General features: G+C 32.8%; 3 protein-coding genes across 3 annotated transcripts; 2 read left to right on the top strand and 1 right to left on the bottom strand.

Annotated features, from left to right (window-relative positions):
- Positions 1–3,040: 3,040 nt before the first annotated feature.
- Positions 3,041–5,249, top strand: LOC126749356 (uncharacterized). The gene is made up of 4 exons (XM_050459025.1): positions 3,041–3,344; positions 3,489–3,768; positions 4,523–4,843; positions 5,160–5,249. Exons 1-4 carry the CDS (start codon positions 3,175–3,177, stop codon positions 5,247–5,249), a joined length of 861 nt encoding a protein of 286 aa, XP_050314982.1. The 5' UTR covers positions 3,041–3,174.
- Positions 5,250–14,572: 9,323 nt separating this feature from the next.
- LOC126749311 (uncharacterized) lies at positions 14,573–15,795 on the top strand. Its single transcript, XM_050458990.1, has 2 exons — positions 14,573–15,077; positions 15,203–15,795. Exons 1-2 carry the CDS (start codon positions 14,868–14,870, stop codon positions 15,728–15,730), a joined length of 738 nt encoding a protein of 245 aa, XP_050314947.1. The 5' UTR covers positions 14,573–14,867; the 3' UTR covers positions 15,731–15,795.
- Positions 15,796–15,881: 86 nt separating this feature from the next.
- On the bottom strand, positions 15,882–18,611 carry LOC126749355 (putative nuclease HARBI1). Its single transcript, XM_050459024.1, has 6 exons — positions 18,074–18,611; positions 17,544–17,740; positions 17,190–17,331; positions 16,917–17,061; positions 16,519–16,856; positions 15,882–15,896 (listed from the first exon to the last, which is right to left on the bottom strand). The coding sequence occupies exons 1-6, from the start codon at positions 18,314–18,316 to the stop codon at positions 15,882–15,884; spliced, it is 1,080 nt and encodes a 359-aa protein (XP_050314981.1). The 5' UTR covers positions 18,317–18,611.
- Between the last annotated feature and the right edge of the window lie 227 nt (positions 18,612–18,838).

Raw genomic sequence — 18,838 nt, 5'->3', positions numbered from 1 at the left:
GATAAGTTGTTTTTGTTTCGCAATACGGAAGGCGCCTTTAATACCACCGTGCAGAGAAGGCTTTTTGGAAATGAATCCAAATTTAGGGAGTATTTAGACTTTCCACAGAACTTTTCGAGCTTGTGTTGAGTTTTGTTAAAGACGACATTTCCAAGAAACCTACCAATAGAATCAAATGCCCTATTTCTGCTGAAGAGAAGCTTTGCATTACATTGAGGTAAGTTTTTGTTTTAACGCGCTGGATCGACAACGTGAATATTTTGTTACTAATTTCTTATTATATATTTTTTATTTATTTTAATTACTTAAAAGGTAAAATAATATACTTAGGAGTATTAAGACTCTCTATCTAAAAAGCTAATTTTTTTAAATTATAAAAAAAAGTAATTATATTAATAATATACGAATTTATTTAAAGTATTCATAAATGTTGATATAGGTCACCAGATTCATTCGGTGGAAACATTGCCATTGGACTGTTTTGGGGAGAAAAGGCTTGGAAGTAGGAAGCTGCACTTGAGGTTCCTGATTGGCTACTAGTTGAAGCAGATCAGAAATCATGGTTTATCATGCTTCTTTGCTGGTGTTGAAACTCTAGTTCAGAAATGACTTGCATTACCTTAATTTTTGCTGTTGTTTGTAAGTCTGGAGGAAGTTGTTCAACTGTTAAAGCAATACTACGAAAGAACGTTGAAAGTGCGGTGTCATCCTCTTTTGTTTTATTATTACTTAAGTCTAGCAACTCTTTCATCAACTTGGTTCTTTCAATTCGGCCTTTCTTAATTTCTTCCACTACTGCAGCACCTCGTTCTTTTGGTATAGACTTTCTTTTGCGTTGGGATGTAGTAGTTGGGGATATGAAAGATTCTTCCACTGCTGTAGGTTGGTTCTTGTGAGATTCTTGCGTATTGGGAAAGACCTCAGTAACCGGAGAGACTTGGGAGTCAACCATCTCTTGAGAATCCTCTATATCACTTACAGCTGCTTCTGATTCATCCAATACGTCTTGTGATTCAGTGGAAATATTATCTGATTGCTGATTTTGTGAGTTACTTTCTTCATTGATATTACTAATTGACCTGAAAATAAACGACCCTAAAATATTGTGCAAAAATGTATATTTAATACGTACTTTCTCTCTACGATTGAGGTATTGTCCAGGAAGCCTTAATGTTTGTACTTGGCACCAAAGTTTTCCACATTTGTGTTCCTGGCTGAACCAGTTTTCTGTGCTTTTATTACCTCGCGTTTCTTCTTTTGGTAATAATCGCGGATATTTTTCCACCTTATTTGGCACACTTTTTCTAAAAATTCATTTAAACTATTGATAAAATGAAGTGCACCACGATTTTTATTGACAAAATTTAAGTTGCTATAAATATAAATGGCCGTTTCTGTGTGAAGAGAGCTTTTAAAAAATAAAAGCGTGTTACAGCTATAGCTGACAAACGTTATAGGGGATAAAATAATATACAGGGTATCAATACCAGTAAATTTTTAATCAAGCGCAAACATCTACATCTACTCACGAAGCATATAAAATGTACATCGATTTTTTTTACCAATACTTAATTTGTTATTTTCAGGTATCTAGCTACAGGGGAGACCTTCAGATCGCTAGCGTTTCAATATCGCCAGCATCACAGCTGGATTAGCGTTTCTGTTAGAGAAGTGCTATGCAGCATTAGGGAACGCATGCTTCCAATTTTTATACCAAAACTCTCAGAAGAACGCATGAGAGCAAATGCCCAAGATTACAATGAATTATGGAACTTTCCTAATTGTTGCGGATCCATTGATGGAAAGCATGTCCGAATACAGTGTCCGAAGGCAGCAGGGTCACTTTTTTATAACTATAAGCAGTTTCATTCTATTGTATTGCTGGCTATAATAGTTGCAAGATATAGGTTCATCGCAATTGATGTCGGTTCCTTCGGGCGAGAAGGAGATGCAAGTATTTTCGAAAAATCGATGATGGGAAAGTATATTAATAATGGTAATTTCAACATACCACCTGCAATGCATCTTTCAGGAACAGAAATTTTACAACCTTGCATTATTTTGGCAGACAGCGCATTTTCGTTAACAACTAATATAATTAAACCTTATTCGCAAAAAGATTCTATTCATGACCAATCAAAGGCTGTGTTCAATTACAGACTCAGTCGGGGGAGGCGAACTTCCGAAAATGCTTTCGGCATATTATGTCAGTATTTTAGAATATTCTTTACTCCAATTGCTATTAACCCTACTGCTGCTGATGACTTAATCATTTCGGCATGTATCTTACATAATATGCTACGAAATGCAAAAATACCAATTCCTGATGAAAATGTAGATTTCATCCCTCTATTGCCAAAAGAAAATCTAATTCCATTAGCACCCACATGTGCAAGAAGATCATCCACAGATGCTGCTTCGGTAAGAGATACTTTCAAAACTTATTTTTTTGGACCACATGGATCAGTGCCATGGCAAAACGCAAAGGTGCAGAGAATGGAATAATTCGAGGAATAATCGTAGAAGAAAATATTATTTCACGTTATTAAAAGTAAAGTAGCGGAATAAAATTATGTTAAACCCTGTATACTATTATATTTTTTTTTAATAAATGACATAATATTATATTTTTACCCTTTTTATTCATTTTCGCACCTATTTCCTTCCAAATGTTGTTTTTTACGACCAAATCGTTATAACTTTTGCCGGCAACACTATATAATGGTGGATGCTGCCTCACCAAGTCTATTAGGACTTCATCATCCTCAGGTGAAAATTTTTTACTCATTATGCTAATTATAATTATAATATTACTATTAATATTTATATTTTATTATAATATTACTGTTAAGTGCAGCTGAGCGATTCCGCTGTAATCAGACTGGACAGATATGAACCGACCAGTCGCAGGGTTGGGTAATACGCGGCAAAAATAAATTTACTACATTGTTACATTTACGACGTCGCAAATGTAGTAAATTAAAATTTGTCGCAAATTAAAAATGTCGCAAAATCTGCTTCTAAATTTTAGGTTATGAAACTAGTTGTTTACATCGTTTAAATTCATTTTTAACGGTTTTTAGAGCTAAGCTGTTTGTTTTTCGTTCGATTTTTCGTGATAATTTAATTCCCTAGTGTTGTAATTGTACCCCTGTTGGTACCACAGTTGATACCATGATGAATACCGATACCGCAAACTCTGAAAAGGGCAGAAAGCCCCACAATTTATACAAGGAACTCGGATTTGAATCATTACATTTGGACAATGGAAGAATGGGAGCTAAGTGTGACACGTGCAACCATATTCTAAAAAATACAGCAATATCTCGCCTTCGTACACATAGGTAAGTAAAACTCTTTTACTATAAATATAGTGCCTATCTTTATATTAAAATTTGGGATTTTTTTGCCTACGCTATAACATAATAGAATAGTTTAAAACCTCTTTTCTAAATAAGTCATTATTGTGTTATTACTGTTATTTACAGAAAAAGATGTTTTCGCAAGAGCAGTAGTATTGATTCTAAAGAAGGTGAAGCCATATCATTATCGTCAGATGATAGTGTGAGGTCTAAAAATGTAATGACACCCATCGATAGGCCAGTTAGACGGGTTAGACCACTTAACAGGGAAATTAATTCTACTGCTGCGTCTACTGGAATAACTTCTGACGATGAAACTCAAGAAGTGCCCCAAGAAGTGGTTATGGAAGTTGAAGTAAACACAAGTGCCCCTCCTCCCCAATCTTCATATAGAGTTTTAGATATTGTAAGTACCTACATACTTTTCAATTGATAAAAATGTTATTAAAACTTTTTTTTTACTTGTATTTATGTATAGACCAGGATCGATAATTTTTGAAACCAAACAAAATTATAGTAGGATGAAACCCATTGTAAAACGAAGAGAATATTACAAATATTAAAGGAAAAATAAATTACGGGCGATCGGACGTCGGGAAGGGGGTGGGGGTGAATTTTTGATTGAAAATTAGGCTGCTTTTTCGATATAAGTCAAAATAAAGTGAAACAAATCTACATTATTAATCAAGAAAATTACAGTGTATTTGGGACATAAAAAGGTAGATTCTCTCAAAATTTCGTGAAAAAAACACATTTTTTGTAAAAGATAAACATAAAAAACCAAAAACTTGGTTTTTTGCTTTTTTTACGTAAATTTTGAGGTTATGTGAAAAAAGTGTAAAAAGAAAATTTGTAGACCTTATTATTATCTACAACTATGCTATTTAACTTTTTTCTATCGCACTTGTATTTTTGGCGGAAATTAAGTTAAATTGTTTCTAACCTTAAAAACTCACCCCTCTGCCCCTTCCCGACCTCAGATCGCCCGTAATTTATTTTCCTTTTAAATTTTACTATATTCTCTTCCTGTTCTAACATGTTTCATCCTACTATATTTTTTTACATTTTTTGCTATTTTAAAAGGTATCAGCCCCGCCTAGTAACTTTTATTTTATTTATTAATTTTTAGAATTACCTAATAGATTTATTAATTTTTACAGGAAAACCTGGAGATAATTCCATCCCCTGTATCATCGCCACTACCGATATCATCATCAGAGGTTGATGAGTCGTTGGCCAATCAAAATCAGCTATTGGAACATGGATATGCCAAAGAGGAGCGCCAAGGTCGCAATTTTCCCATCAATTTCGCAGCTTCCATTTCCACTGCATCCTCATCATCATCATCATCGAGGACTGACATATCAAGATCGTCTAAGTTAATTAATGGAAATAAAAATAACAGCAGGCAAAAGAAGGAAAAAAAAACAAAAAACCTAAGTTCCTTTGTTAACAAAATGAATCAAAAAGAAAAAGAAGAGGCAAATATATCTTTGGCAAAAGTTTTTTTTGGGTGTAATATTCCGTTCAGTGTTGTGGAAAGTGACCATTTCAAGAATTTTGTAAAACTTTTACGTCCGGCATACAATCCGCCTACAAGAAAGACCTTATCTTCTACCCTTTTGGATAAAGTCCATGAGCACGTGTTAATAAACAATAAAAACAGTTTAAAGAAATCAGCCACATTACTTATAGATGGTTGGAAAAACTCATCAAATAATACAAACAATGTAGTAACAATGCTACAAACTCTTAATGGTGAAAGTGTGTTTCTTGAATCTTATGACTTTTCAACAGCCAAGGAAACGGGTGAAGCACTTGCAGAAGTCTGCAATAACGCTCTTGAAACGGCAAAATCAGCATACAACTGTGAAATTTACGCCGTAGTCTCTGATAATGCTTCGAATATGGTAAAAATGGGTCGCCTTATAAATTTATGGCATAGCACTTGCAGCAGTTATACAGGTAATCTCCTTGTTAAGGACATAGTAGATCATGACGTCATGAAAACTGTGACTCTGGTGTTAAAAGAATTTAAGCACACAACTTTAGAAAACATGATTTTACAGAGAGGGGGTTTAAAAATAGTCTTACCTGTTGAGACACGTTGGTGCTCTCATCGTGATTCTTGTGATTCCTTGCTGAAAAACTTACGGATCATGAAACAAGTCGCAGCAGTCGCAGCTGAAGAACATACTAAAATTAAGGCTGAAGTTACATGTTATCTTTACAATGAAGAATTTATAGAATCCGTAAAAGCAACAGTAGCTTTGCTAGATCCAATTTGCAAAATCATTAACACATGTCAAAGTAAATCTACTTCCATTGCAGATTCCACAGAGGAGTGGTTAAAATTGAACAATCAAGTTAAGGAATCAGAAAGTTACAATGATAAGATTAAAAGATGTGTAAAGTCACGAACGAATATGGCTTTAAACATATATAGCTTGGCAGCAAACTATTTACACCCCAATTATAGAGGAAATTTGTTAAGCAAAGAACAGAAACAAATGGTTCAGGATTTCCTTATTAATAGTTTGGACTCCGAAGAGAGCTTGGACGGTCTTAATGCTTTTATCAGAAATGAGGGTATTTTTGACACCCTAAAAAAGAAGGCACAAAACATTTCTGTTTCAACATTTTGGGGTTTAGTAGAAACAAAATATGAAGCTCTTTCAACTTTGGCACAAAAGTTACCAAGTATTCCAGCTTCATCAGCTCAGTTGGAGAGATTGTTTTCTAACTGGTCTTTTGTCCACTCAGATTTGAGGAATAGATTGACCAAAGAAAAATCAAGCAAGTTGGTTTCAGTTTATTATTCCCTTAAGCTTAAGGACAGCAATGTTTCAGATCAATATTAATATTAATACCTTATTATTATTATAATAAACGTGTCTTAGTTATATTATTATAAGTTGTCTATCCCGTCCAGAATTAAAACAATTTTTTTTTCTTAAAAAACTGTGTTTTATTGATTTTAAATCCTTGAGATTTTCACTTTCAATAGTTTCAATGTTTTCTTTCATTGAATTTGTTACATATTGTCGCAAATGTAGGTAATAAATTAAATTTTTTGAACGCGTCGTAATATACATTTGCGACAGTCGTAAATGCCGTAGCAAATGTACAATTTGCTACTTACCCAACCCTGACCAGTCGTCACAGGTCGGCGGAGAGGAATGCGTCCGTTCAGATGAGCGGAACCGAGGAAACCAATCCCAATTGAAATGCATGGTTGGATAAAATCGTCAAATCGCGGCGATCGACGGACTGTCCGCTTTCCGCTAGTGATGCGAAGAGTCCGGATTAATCGTCCGTTCAATCCGAATATCAAATTATTCCGAATCAATCCGGATATCTAAATCGTCCGGATACACGCCGCCCGTTCGTTCGGCCGACAATGAAATAAAAGCTTGCACGAAGCGACACGAAGTTCCACGTTCCACCGGCTAAGAGAATCCGAATTAAATCGTCCGGACAAATAACCCGGCAATCGGCAATAGTGTTGGGAAATACAGTGATTTTTCGGTAACCGGTGAAACGGCGACAGTGAATTTTAAATCACCGTGATTTTAAACAGTGATTTGAATCACTGCAGTGACTTGAGTATACATACATATTAAGGTTAAACCCAAAATGAAAATAAAAACTAAAAAACAAGAACAGCTGGGTATCTGGCAACGAATACGAATTAAGCAGCTCTTAACGGTTTTTTTTCATTGACAATCGTCATAATATTATTAATATTTATTGATTTAATTATCACACCTGAAGGAGGTAAAACCGTCATATTTGATTTCACTATCACCACTATCACCACATAAATTGCTCTCAGCTTAATGTGATTTAATTCTAATGAATTATTTTTAATGATTTTATGTATATTGTCATATTATTATCTGTAAAAATAAAATCAAGTTTCGGGTTTATGAATCACCTACATTCAAATATAAACATTTTTTATTAATCGAACACATAACATTTTTTGTAATTTGTAATAAATTACAAAAATAATATAAAAAACTTTTTTAAAGCAACCAACACCGCATAATGAAAAAACAAATAATTAAACTCTTTAAATAAATAAAATTAACAAAACAAAAGATAGCTTACTTTTTTCCTAATGAAAAATTTGCATTAAGAAAAATAAGTGTTTCAGCTTTGTTAGAACTTAATTTATTTCTACGCTTAGTTAATATTAAGCCAGCTTTGGAAAACAGTCTTTCACATGGAACCGATGTTGCAGTAACACAGAGTCTTTCCTTAAAAAGTTCGCTTAGGTTGGGGAAGTTAAAATGCTGTTCTCTCCAAAATGTTAACGGATCCTCCTGTCTTGGCAAAATGTCAAGTTCTAAATAACGCTGCACTTCGATAATGGATTTACTGGTTGCATTATGTTTATGTTGTTGCAGTGAACTTTCTTTACTATTTTGTAAATGTCCCCATATCGAAAATTCTCCTTCTTCTTCGTCAACTGGGTTTAAATAATCGCACGGGTTTTCAATTAGTAATTGCTTTTTTGTCTCAATTTTAGCAGCAACCAAAGCGATTACTTGTTTTTTTGTATTGTCCGCTATTCCACTGTGTTGGAATGCCAGCAATTTGAATCGCGGATCCAAAAATGATGCCATAGCCAAAGTATTACTATTTTCGACCTGGTTTAATCTGGAATATAATCCGTCTTTTAACTTAGTTATCACACGGACTACACTATCGCCAAACTTTTTTTTAGAAGATTGGCACAAACAACAAATAGGCCATTAACTAAAGGAATGACGTACGAACCTGTTTATTTTCTATTATTATAATTTTCTCCACTTATTGTTTGTGTTGTTTTTTCAAATGGACGCAATACTTTAGAAAGTTCCTTACATAGATTCCATTCAGAAGGACTTTTTCAGGCACATTTTCGTAGTCTAAAATTGCTATTGTGCTTTTTACAGCATTTTCTAAAGTTACAATGCGGTCAAGCATGTAAAATATAGAATTCCACCTAGTGGCTACGTCCTGAATTAATTTTAGTGGTTCAGCAGATGGATTAATTTGCTTTTGATATTCTGTTAGCTTTTGTGTAGCTATATAGCTTCGCCTAAAATGTCCAACAATTGTTCTAACTTTAGTAAGAAGATCAACAATATTGGGCTCAGACAAAGAATCTTTAAGAGGCCGTTGTTTGCATTCGATGCGGGCAGCGTTTTTTGGGGGGGTCGGGCGGTATACAAATTCAATCTATTAGTGGGCGGTGGCCATAACTAGAGTCACGTGCTTTCAATGCCAATCGGAAGATGATTTCGCTTCGTTGACGCTTGACCTTGATGTTGCCGGACTCAGGAATATTTTGTGGCGCTGTGATTATTTAAAATAGGTTTGAGTAATATTCAGTTTATGTATTTGGGGTAATTTAGATTTTATTCAATGTTTGTAGGATTGCCGCGTGTTGGTTATACCTAGTTCTCATATTTTTGTTTTTCGGCTTTAGCATAATATTTTTAATTTTAATTTTAATAATAAATTGGTAATTGGCGTACCAAGGTTTTAAGGTTTAAGGTTAGGTATTACGTATTCAATATTACATGGGTTGTTAAAACATCCAAGACTTGCTATGAGTTGTGGTAGATGTTAATTTGGAACAATTTTTTTTAAGGTTTTAGGTGCCGTGCCGTAAAGTGCAATGTACATTGCAATATTTTAAGATTCTTTTTCTAGATTTGCTAGATTTTTTTACGGAATAATATTTAGATTATATCAAGCTAGAGTTTCCGTATACAGGCCGCGGTTCTTACGTCTTAAATTAATTATACAAGAAAAAAGTGAGCAGCATTAAATATTAATTATTACTCGTATATAGTACTTTTTTAAAACTTATTACTTTTTGATTGAGATAATAAAAATATCAAAATAAAATATGCCTTAATTAAAAGTAAATTAAACAATATACTGTATGAGCATTGAAAAAATGGTACTCAATAATTTCGTTAATCTTTAATCTAAGTTTAAAAAAAATATGAAAAAAGGTATACCTATACCGTTTTGTTTTCATCAATTTGCTTTTTATGTTATAAATCCTTTATAACGAAATAGTACGGGGTCTTTTTTATTAAAAAATACATATACCTACCCATTTCTAATCATTTATTTTAAAAAATAAAAAAAAAACAAAAGCCTATATGTTGTTAATATGATAGTGATGAAAATGATATCTAAGCGTAAAAAACCTAAAGAGTTGTGTTACAGATATAAGGTACTTTTTCAGAGACGTATTCCTTGAATGAAATAAAAGAAATTAGGCAAAAAAGTTTTTACTAATATGTGTCTTAAACGTCGTAGATTTGAAACTATAGGGTGGTAAAGCTGTAGGAGAAAGACTTTTTTTAGTAACTTTGATATTTATTTACTCCTGAGAATCTTAAATTAAAAAGAATTATTTTTCACTAAAATAAAAAATAGAATGATAACTATATTAATACAATACATTGTAGAAATAGGGCAATGCAGACAAAATAATTTAGTTTACCGCGTACCGTTTTCATTTCCAAAAATAGTTAGTTAAAAGCTCAGAAGGAAAAACTTGCAGTAAAGAAATACAAGAAATATGTCACGGAATTCTATTTCCTTTTTTGCTATATTCAGTTGACCTTGAACCTGATAAAAATAATTATGATTTTCTTTTAAACTGTATGTTCCACCTTCGATTTTTATATAAGTTATTAAGTTTTTTTCTATTGCATCATTAATAAAAAAGTTCCGAGCAGAGTAGGGACATTTAATCTCTAGTTGAAAACCAGTTTTTTTTTCAAATCCATCTGGTGAAGCAACTTTGCTTCTAACTCTTGTTTTGCACGTTCTTCATTATTCCTGCCCAAGAAGTTACTTTAGAACATATCTCTTGGTATAAAATACCTTTAACTGTGGACGAAGAACTTGTGGAAAGTCGCATTTTGCATATTTTTCCGAAGTTAGAGGCTGTTAACAGTCTTCTCCTTTGTTGCTGTCACTCTACAGAATCTGAGTGAAGTCTAGTGCGCTGTTCTATTTCTTGAAACTCAGACTCAGATTTGCTTAAAGAAAGCAGGAATTCTTTTTTTAAATGGTGGAATAACTTCTTATCTAAATCAGGCTTCTGACAAGATTCTCCGTAATGGGGATCGGGCTGAGTTGGTTCACGAACTGTAAAGTCTAGCAGTCTTTTTGCTTTGATTTTTTTTCCCACTTATTTTTCCTCTGCTTCTCTATCTCAAGCCTTTTAATATTTTGTCTAGGGCTGTAACCTCCACTTAAATGCTTGTGTATGCTATATAAGGGTCTTTTTAAATTTGTCGAAACAACCTCGGAATAACACCGACCCTGGTAACTTTGCCTCATGGTGTAATTGATTCTTTTACCCCCAAGTCTTTGAGCAATGATTGAGTTAACTTGCTCCACAATGTTGGTGGTTACATTTTCCAGTAAACTTTTGGAATGTCGTGCAAGATATCTGGCTGCCTCCAGTAATTTTTCATCGATACTCAATAGATGAAAATCAGCCATATAATTATTGACATCACTTTCAGTTTTTGTGCAAAAATACTTAATTTTTGAGCAATATTTATGTTCACCAAATATATGACTTACACTATTACAAATATCATCAAAGGTTTTTAATTTTGTCTTCAGCATTAATATTATTTTCGTTTCGTCTGTATTGTACAGCCTTAACAATAGCCATTCTGCAACGTAGTATATTGTTGCTCAAAACAATTTTCAAGCTTCCAGGAATAACTCTTGATTTAGAAATATCCTTTAGTTTGTTACAATAGTTCCGGAGCAAATGATTTGTACATTCTATTTTCTGTACAGTACATGTTTCATAAGATCTACTATCCAGAATTTTTTTATAGCAGCTACTATCGCCATCTGCAATCATTTTATTATAAATAAGGTTATACATTTTAATGCTGGCACAAAATCCTTCAGCAATAATGCTTGCTTCTATCGCAGTTGACGTAGAACTCCAGTTTTTATAACAAGTATGCTGTCCAACTTCTTGTCCTGCATTTTTTGCTCGTTGGCAAACGCAACAATATTTATTTTTCACACCTAAATACAAAATTTTTCTCGTCTTTAGATCGACAATCGCAGCCGTTCCTGAAAGCGAATTATAATTTCTAAAAACTAAAAACAAACAAACGAGTAAAAGACGTAAAGACTTCTCCGTAACCTCAAGATCGAGCTAAAGTTGTCGTACGACTGACATTTGCAGTTCGCGACCTAATAGCATATTAGGCAAATGGGGATACAGCTATTTTTTCCAGCTCAGCGTCGCATGCTTTGAGGGTTACAAAAAATATAAATTCATTGATATTATAATTAGATATACGTCCGACAGTATACAAAATACTTCCACAAAAAAACACTTCCCAAATAAATACTAATAACTAAATGAAAATAGTATACCAAATTATATAAAATACGTAATATAAAGAAGAAAATACAGCTAGATCGAAAGCCGGCCCTGGTCGCCCCACCATAAGGCAAGGAGGCGGGCACCGAGAAAATGCACGTGGATCGGCGACACTAAATTCCAAATATATTCGAATTAAATAATTTCAGGAAGGGCTCAGTAGTTCCGTAATTTCATTGTCTAAATTTCATAAAAATAGCTAGTGTTTGGTACCAATGTAAAGATAAAACATAAAGCTATGTCTCTATTGAAGCCGTTTTTGGATTTAGGCCTTTAACATTACAGAATTAATTTTTGAAAATAGGGTTCAAATTTAATTATTTTACCAGCTGATTTCTCAAATTCAAAAACAAAAATCAAAATTCTGATTCAACAGAGACATGACAAATATTTCCTTTTGTTAAATAGTTTTTAAATTATACTTTTAGCTTAAACCGTTCAGAAAATATACCGGATATTCAAAGCATTATAAAGCCCATATATATTTTGGCGAGTGGTGGCCTCTTAACTATCAAATTTAATGTGTGGGCAAAACATCCAAAATGTTTCCACCCTAATTCCTTAATTATGGCGTTTTTAATATTGGAGGCGTTATCAGAAACTACCAAAATTATTTTGTCTAACAGGTTCTAATCTGATACAATTCAGTTTATTGTTGCAGCTAAATTTTGGCCAGTATGATGACCTTTCATGGCTGAGCATTCAAGCAGCAAAGATCTTAATTGGAAATTGTCATCAATAAAATGACCAGTGAGTGCAATGAAACTTTCCGTATTGACTGAAGTTCAGCAATCAGTTGTTAAACATATTTTTTAACACTACTATTTACCAATTGCCGACAATGGTTAAGTCACTCCACATATCGTGCAGAGATTAGTGTACTGGAAATTTTGTTCCTATTAGGAAGTTCATATGAGGGATTTAGTGCGTGAATAAAAATCTCTAAACCCTGTGTCCTCTACAATTCTAAAGCTCTGAAAATCTTTGAAGAACAACTGCAAACATTTTTCGTTTATTTCGTTCACCGTTGATTTTCCGATTCTTTTTGGCAAGTATGTGTAACTTTTTGTTGAGTACTCGATTTTATCATTGCAAGCGATGTCACTGATTTGCCAGAAGTTGATGGAACGACAAACTGTGATGGTCTGTTATTGGTACTGGCACTAGCTGTATTTTCACTGCTGATAGGATTTTTAGTGTCTATGTCACCAGCTTTGCCGGGATTTAATGTAGTTAAAGAAACTGAGGGATGATTAGAGGTAATGTGTTTTCTTAGATTTGAGTTGGTCGTTTTATAGGAAAGTCTTTTCTTGCACATATTACATGTTGCATAATAATTGTCACCTTCAACAGGCATAAAAAAATTCCAGATTTCACTAGTTTTCGCTTTTTTGGACATGTTACAAACTGAAAATAAACGAAATAAATTAGAATTAAAATAACTTTTTTAAATACAAGCTTTTATTTAAATGTATTAAAAAGAATAAAATTAACTTTTCCCTTAGAACTATTACCATCAACTTATAATGTCACTACACAATTTACTTAGTTGGAAAATATTTAAAATTAAAATTAATCAGATCAAGTTATAATTTACTTCTTTATCTACACAGGTAAATCAAGCTTAAGGTAAGCCTATATATCATTTAAATTGTGCAGTGACGTTAAAGTTGATGATAAAAGTTTTAAGGGAAAAGTTATTCTTACGATAACAGAAACCGGTACTGAACTAACTAAATTCTAAATTCAATAAAATTAAAAAATTTACAGGAAAAATTATAAAAATACACGCTTCCTTATTTGTTTACGACGCAAACAGCAGAGATAAACTAAAATTAAAAGCTTTTATTTTATTCTATCTGTGTTGACCAAATTTACTTTAACATTTCTGGCCTATTACGCCGACTGCCGAAAGAAAAAAAAACGACAACATAACATTCGCAGAAAAAAGCGGCGCCCTTTGTCGGTATTAGTCGAGCGTTTGTGTATGTTCTCTTTGACTTGGCAGTGCCCGCCACGTCTAAACAATATAACCGATATAAATACCATATCTGCTAAATCACTGTTTTCCTTCACATATTATTTTTTATTTTAAATAATAATTTATATCATATTTCGAGCGCGGTCATCCAATGCGTGTCGTCTCGATTGCAGTATTCGCTTCGATCACTGATCACCGTATTTGCAAAAAGTCAATCACCGGTAGCGGCAGTGATTTTCGATTCACCGGTGAAATATCGCGGTTATCGATATATCGCCCAACACTAATCGGCAATATCGTCGCGTCGCCTTGTGTAAACCTATTGCTTTATCTATCCTTATTGTACTCATTTAGAAACATAAGAGACAATATGAGAACGCCCAAACTTTTTAAAGGTCGCCTGATCTTCAGAAGTTTTTTTGTAAACAAAGCATTTTTGTAGTGATATTTTGCATCGTTTAAAATACACTTGATTTATTACATACATAATTAGCTATTTTAGTTTTAACATCATGTAGAAATGCGTAAAAACGAAATGTCTAATGGGTTGCATAATGCATACCTTATATTCGAAAAACAGCTATAAAAAACGTTTATCGGACGGTCGAGCATCGAGCCCGAAACATAGCATAATTTGTCGAACGGGCGAGACATCGAGCGGATGAATTAATCCGGATGAAAAAACCGAATTTTCAATTCATCCGAATCAATGCTGTCCGGATATTGAATTAATCCGGATTTTTACAACACTACTTTCCGCGACCGAATGTTGGAAATGAGGAAACCAGGGGCCGTATTTTTCAAACCATGCGAGAATCTTCGAATGCGAACAAAGTCGAGCGGCAAAATTCGCACACGAACTAAAAAGTGCATCTTTGAACAGCATTCGAAATTTCATTCGCATACGAACATGAAATGTAGTGGCAACGTAGCAAAGTCGAGTGCTATTGAAGGCCATGTCAAACGGGATGAAGACGATAAAGATTTTTTAACCTAACCTGAAATTTAAGTTTAAAAGCATCAGGGAATTTTGAGGTTGTTTTCACGGCGTTTCTTGGGTTTTTTAAATTGACTTTTTTTTACGATGGATCCAAAAAATAAAAAATATTGCGGTTTTGTTTCAAGTGAGCAAAAGAAGGAAATAATTTTATTTATGGAAGAGCATCCGGAATTAAAGTCGGGCAAATTCACACAAGATTTTTCATTTAAAACTGCACAAGCCTTGTGGATAAAGTTAGCGGGCAGATTGCACAGTCTCCCTGGAGCACATAAGGACTGGAAACAATGGCGTAAGGTACGAGTGTTCTCTACAAAATTATTGTTTGTTATTGCTTTTCAGTGGTTATAAGTACAGTTATTATATCTGTTAAAATTAGATTGATTTACCCTTTTCTAAATATGATTTTTAAATTATTTTAGACTTGGCAAGATTTGAAGTCAAAATCAAAGAAGAAAAAAACTGAAATTAGAAATCATCAAATGGGAACTAGAGGTGGACCAGCTGTGGCAGACCTTAATAGTGATGATGAAAAAATTTTAGAATTAATCGGACCGGTTCTAGTAGATGGTGATCGCAATGTAGAGGAATCCTCTTGCCACTTTACTGTCAGTAGTTTAAATGAAAGCACTTTTAATGTTGAGCCTATAACTTTTTCCCCTCAATCTAATCACCCTACTAGTGCCGGTAAATGTTTAACTACAGATGATAAATACACCTCCATTGATCATTTAACTTCAAACACCTCTAATAGGAAAAAGACTTCACGGATCCAAAGATTAAATAAAACCATACAGGCAAATGATAAATTAATTGAACTAACAAAGGAACAAAACAACCTACTCAAAAGAGATGTGGAAGCTAAAGAATCAATAGCACAAAGTTTAAAGGCTCTAGTAGAATACTTTATACTTAAAGATAAATTGTCATCAATATTTAGTTTTTTTTAATGTATTATTCTTTTCAATTTAGACAGTTTTTTAATTTTTGATCCATATTGTTTTTTTTCTGTGAATCAAAAGGCTCTATTAGACTTGTTTTTACATACAGATAAATGAAATATTTCCATTATTACAAATATTTACTCGAAAAAATTTCCACTTACTCTCTTATTACCTATAATATAATGTACTGTGTTATTTTTGTGATATTTTGTATGACAAGTACCAAATAACATTAAGCAAGAGATATAATTATTATTTTTAAGTTTGTTTTGAGAAATAAAGAGAATGTGAGTTCCTATGTAGATTTTTAAGCGTTCAGACCATATATTTTTTGTTCTAGGATTTATTTTTTGTTTAATTGGCATTATTTTTTTTGTTAATGTAGCTGATTATGTTTACCAAGAACTTGTTAGAATATATTGTGATGAGAGGATGAAATAAATATTCCATTAATGTTAATTTGTTTTTATTACCAATTTTTTGTTGTATAATTATACTGTTGTTTTAAATACACAACTTAGCCTTATACATAGTTTGAATAAATATAAATACACTAATACGTAACATTTTACCTACCTGTTTTTGCATTGGCCAAATTAAATTCTCATACATAATAATCAACTCTTATTCTTTATAAACATATTTATTGACCTGCAAATTTTTACAACAAAGTTCTTTCAAATAGGATTTCAAGCATATTACAGTATATCAATTTAAAAATTTCTAAAATGGTTTCTAATTAATAGTTGCTGTAACCTTCTTCCTGCAATGAGTTCTTGGCCTTGGTTTCTAACTTGTATGATATCATTATCATTTATATAGATTCCATAGTCAATATCAATATAATTATCTTCCTCTTCATCACCAAATTCTACGGGAGGTATATTATGTATAATGCACATATTGTGCAGTACTGTGCAAGCATTAATTTTTTTTGAGGCTGTGGTTGGATCATAATGAAGAACCCTGTGCTTTAAAAGACAACGAAATCTAAGCTTTAACACCCCATTACATCTTTCTATAATGGACCTTGCTTGTTTTTGTCGAATATTATAATTCTCTTCAGGAGATCCTGGCAATACATTTTGGATTGGGGTGAGCATCCATGGCCTTAGTGCATACCCTGAATCACCTTGAAACATTTGTTTTAATGTGAAATCTGTATATTTAATCATTAAAATAAAAATCTTACCTAAGAAAGAAAAAGAAGTATAGCCATTATTATACAGTTGTCTGATATATTGGTAGGCTGCACTATTGTTAAAGATATAGCTGTCATGACTGCTGCCAGGATATCGGGCACAGACATTTAGAATTTCTAAATCTGGATCACAGATCTGAAATAAAAATATAAAGTAGTTAAAATATGTTAGCAGACATAATGTAGGAATACTTTTGCAAACATATTGAGTTATATATCTAGCTAATTGAATACTGTTAATAATTTAGATATTTTATTATTTACCAACTGCACATTTAATGAATGGTAGCCCTTGCGGTTCACATATGCTTCCTCTGGGTACTGGTTCCTCTTCGGTGCAACTATTGCTATATGAGTGCAGTCAATGCTGCCAATTATTCCAGGGAAGTTATGTGTCATATAAAACCTTAAAAAAATATTGGATAATCCATTTTAAGAAAATTAATACAATGTTTTAAACTAAAAACAATTATTACAATTTATTAATATGGCAATAGCCTTGTTTTAATTAGTTCTTTCTGAGCAGACTCAGACGAGTTTGTGAATAAAAGAGTAAAATATATAACTTCTACTCTTATCAGGTTAGAATTATATACCTATAAAACAAAAGATACTTACTTGTTCCTTAAATCTGACAGTTCATCTCTATTTCGAGGTAAATGAATATACTTGTTAAATATATCAGGCATATTAAGAGCATCTATTACCTCATGAATCACATTTGACACGCTACTTTGTGAAACAGCATGATTCATATTTCTACCTACATCCAACTGGTAACTGCCACTTGCTAAGAATCGTAATGTTGTTAAAATCTATAAAAAAATAATTCTTGTATTAGGAGAGCATCTAGAAACTCCAAACACCATTTTAGAATATCAGCACCTCTTCAGAAAAACAGATTGTGCTACCTTTCTCAAACTTAAGGAAATAAATTCATTTTACTAGGAAACAAGAGGATCTCATTTCTACTTTCATAAATTTGAAATTTGTACCTTCATAAATTACATACATGTTATACAAAAATTTTTCAAAATGCTTGAAAAATTGAGAAATTCATAATTATCTAAAAGCTTTATAAATTTAGCATTAAATCTGAAGGTATTATTTGATTGTTATACAAAAAAAATATTTTGATTCCTACTTACTTTCCTTGGAATGCACAATGCTGATTTCCTAGATGGAGCTGTGAGGTGAGGCTCTAGTAAGTCTATTAATTCCATCGTAAGAGGCTTGCTTAATCTATATAATTTAATAAATTGAGCATCTGAATACATTTCAAATGGGTCAAGAAATGAATAATACATCCTATTCCTTCTATCTGCCAGAGTTTCAGCCTCTTCCAGTGCATCGACGACGTTTCTTTGCACAAGATAGTTTAATCTTGCCATTTGATTATAGTTTTTTTTTTTCAATAAACAACAAAAAAACACTACGAAAATACTCAACGAACACACAAATTTAAAAAAAATACAAAGCTAAGGTTTAAAATCAAAACAAAACAAGTGGCAGAATCAAATTGAAAATCGCACACGAACTTTGAAATTCGAATGGTATATACCCATTCGAGACACCGCATGCGAAAAAATTCGCATACTATGCGGTCGAAAATACGAATATCGATTTTTCGTGCGAAATCGTCTAATTTCGTATGCGAATCAAATTCGAATGGTTTCAAAAATACGGCCCCAGGCCTTAAGGTAGGCCGCCGAGCTCCTCGCCGACTGGGAACTAGCAAAAAATGTAAAGGGTAAAAAATGTAATTCTGGTAAAAAATACCTATTATTTTACGAGTTTCGTCTAATTCGAACTGTAGGGGATGACGGAGCACGATTTTATAATAACTTTATTTTATTGTTACTATTATATTTAATGTACCTACTTAGGAAAAATATGTAAATTGATAATACTAT

This window comes from Anthonomus grandis, chromosome 24, assembly GCF_022605725.1.
Source record: "Anthonomus grandis grandis chromosome 24, icAntGran1.3, whole genome shotgun sequence".
Taxonomy (NCBI): domain Eukaryota; kingdom Metazoa; phylum Arthropoda; class Insecta; order Coleoptera; family Curculionidae; genus Anthonomus; species Anthonomus grandis.
Note: the sequence above shows the minus strand (reverse complement) of the source record. Positions and strands in the feature narration are given on the sequence as shown.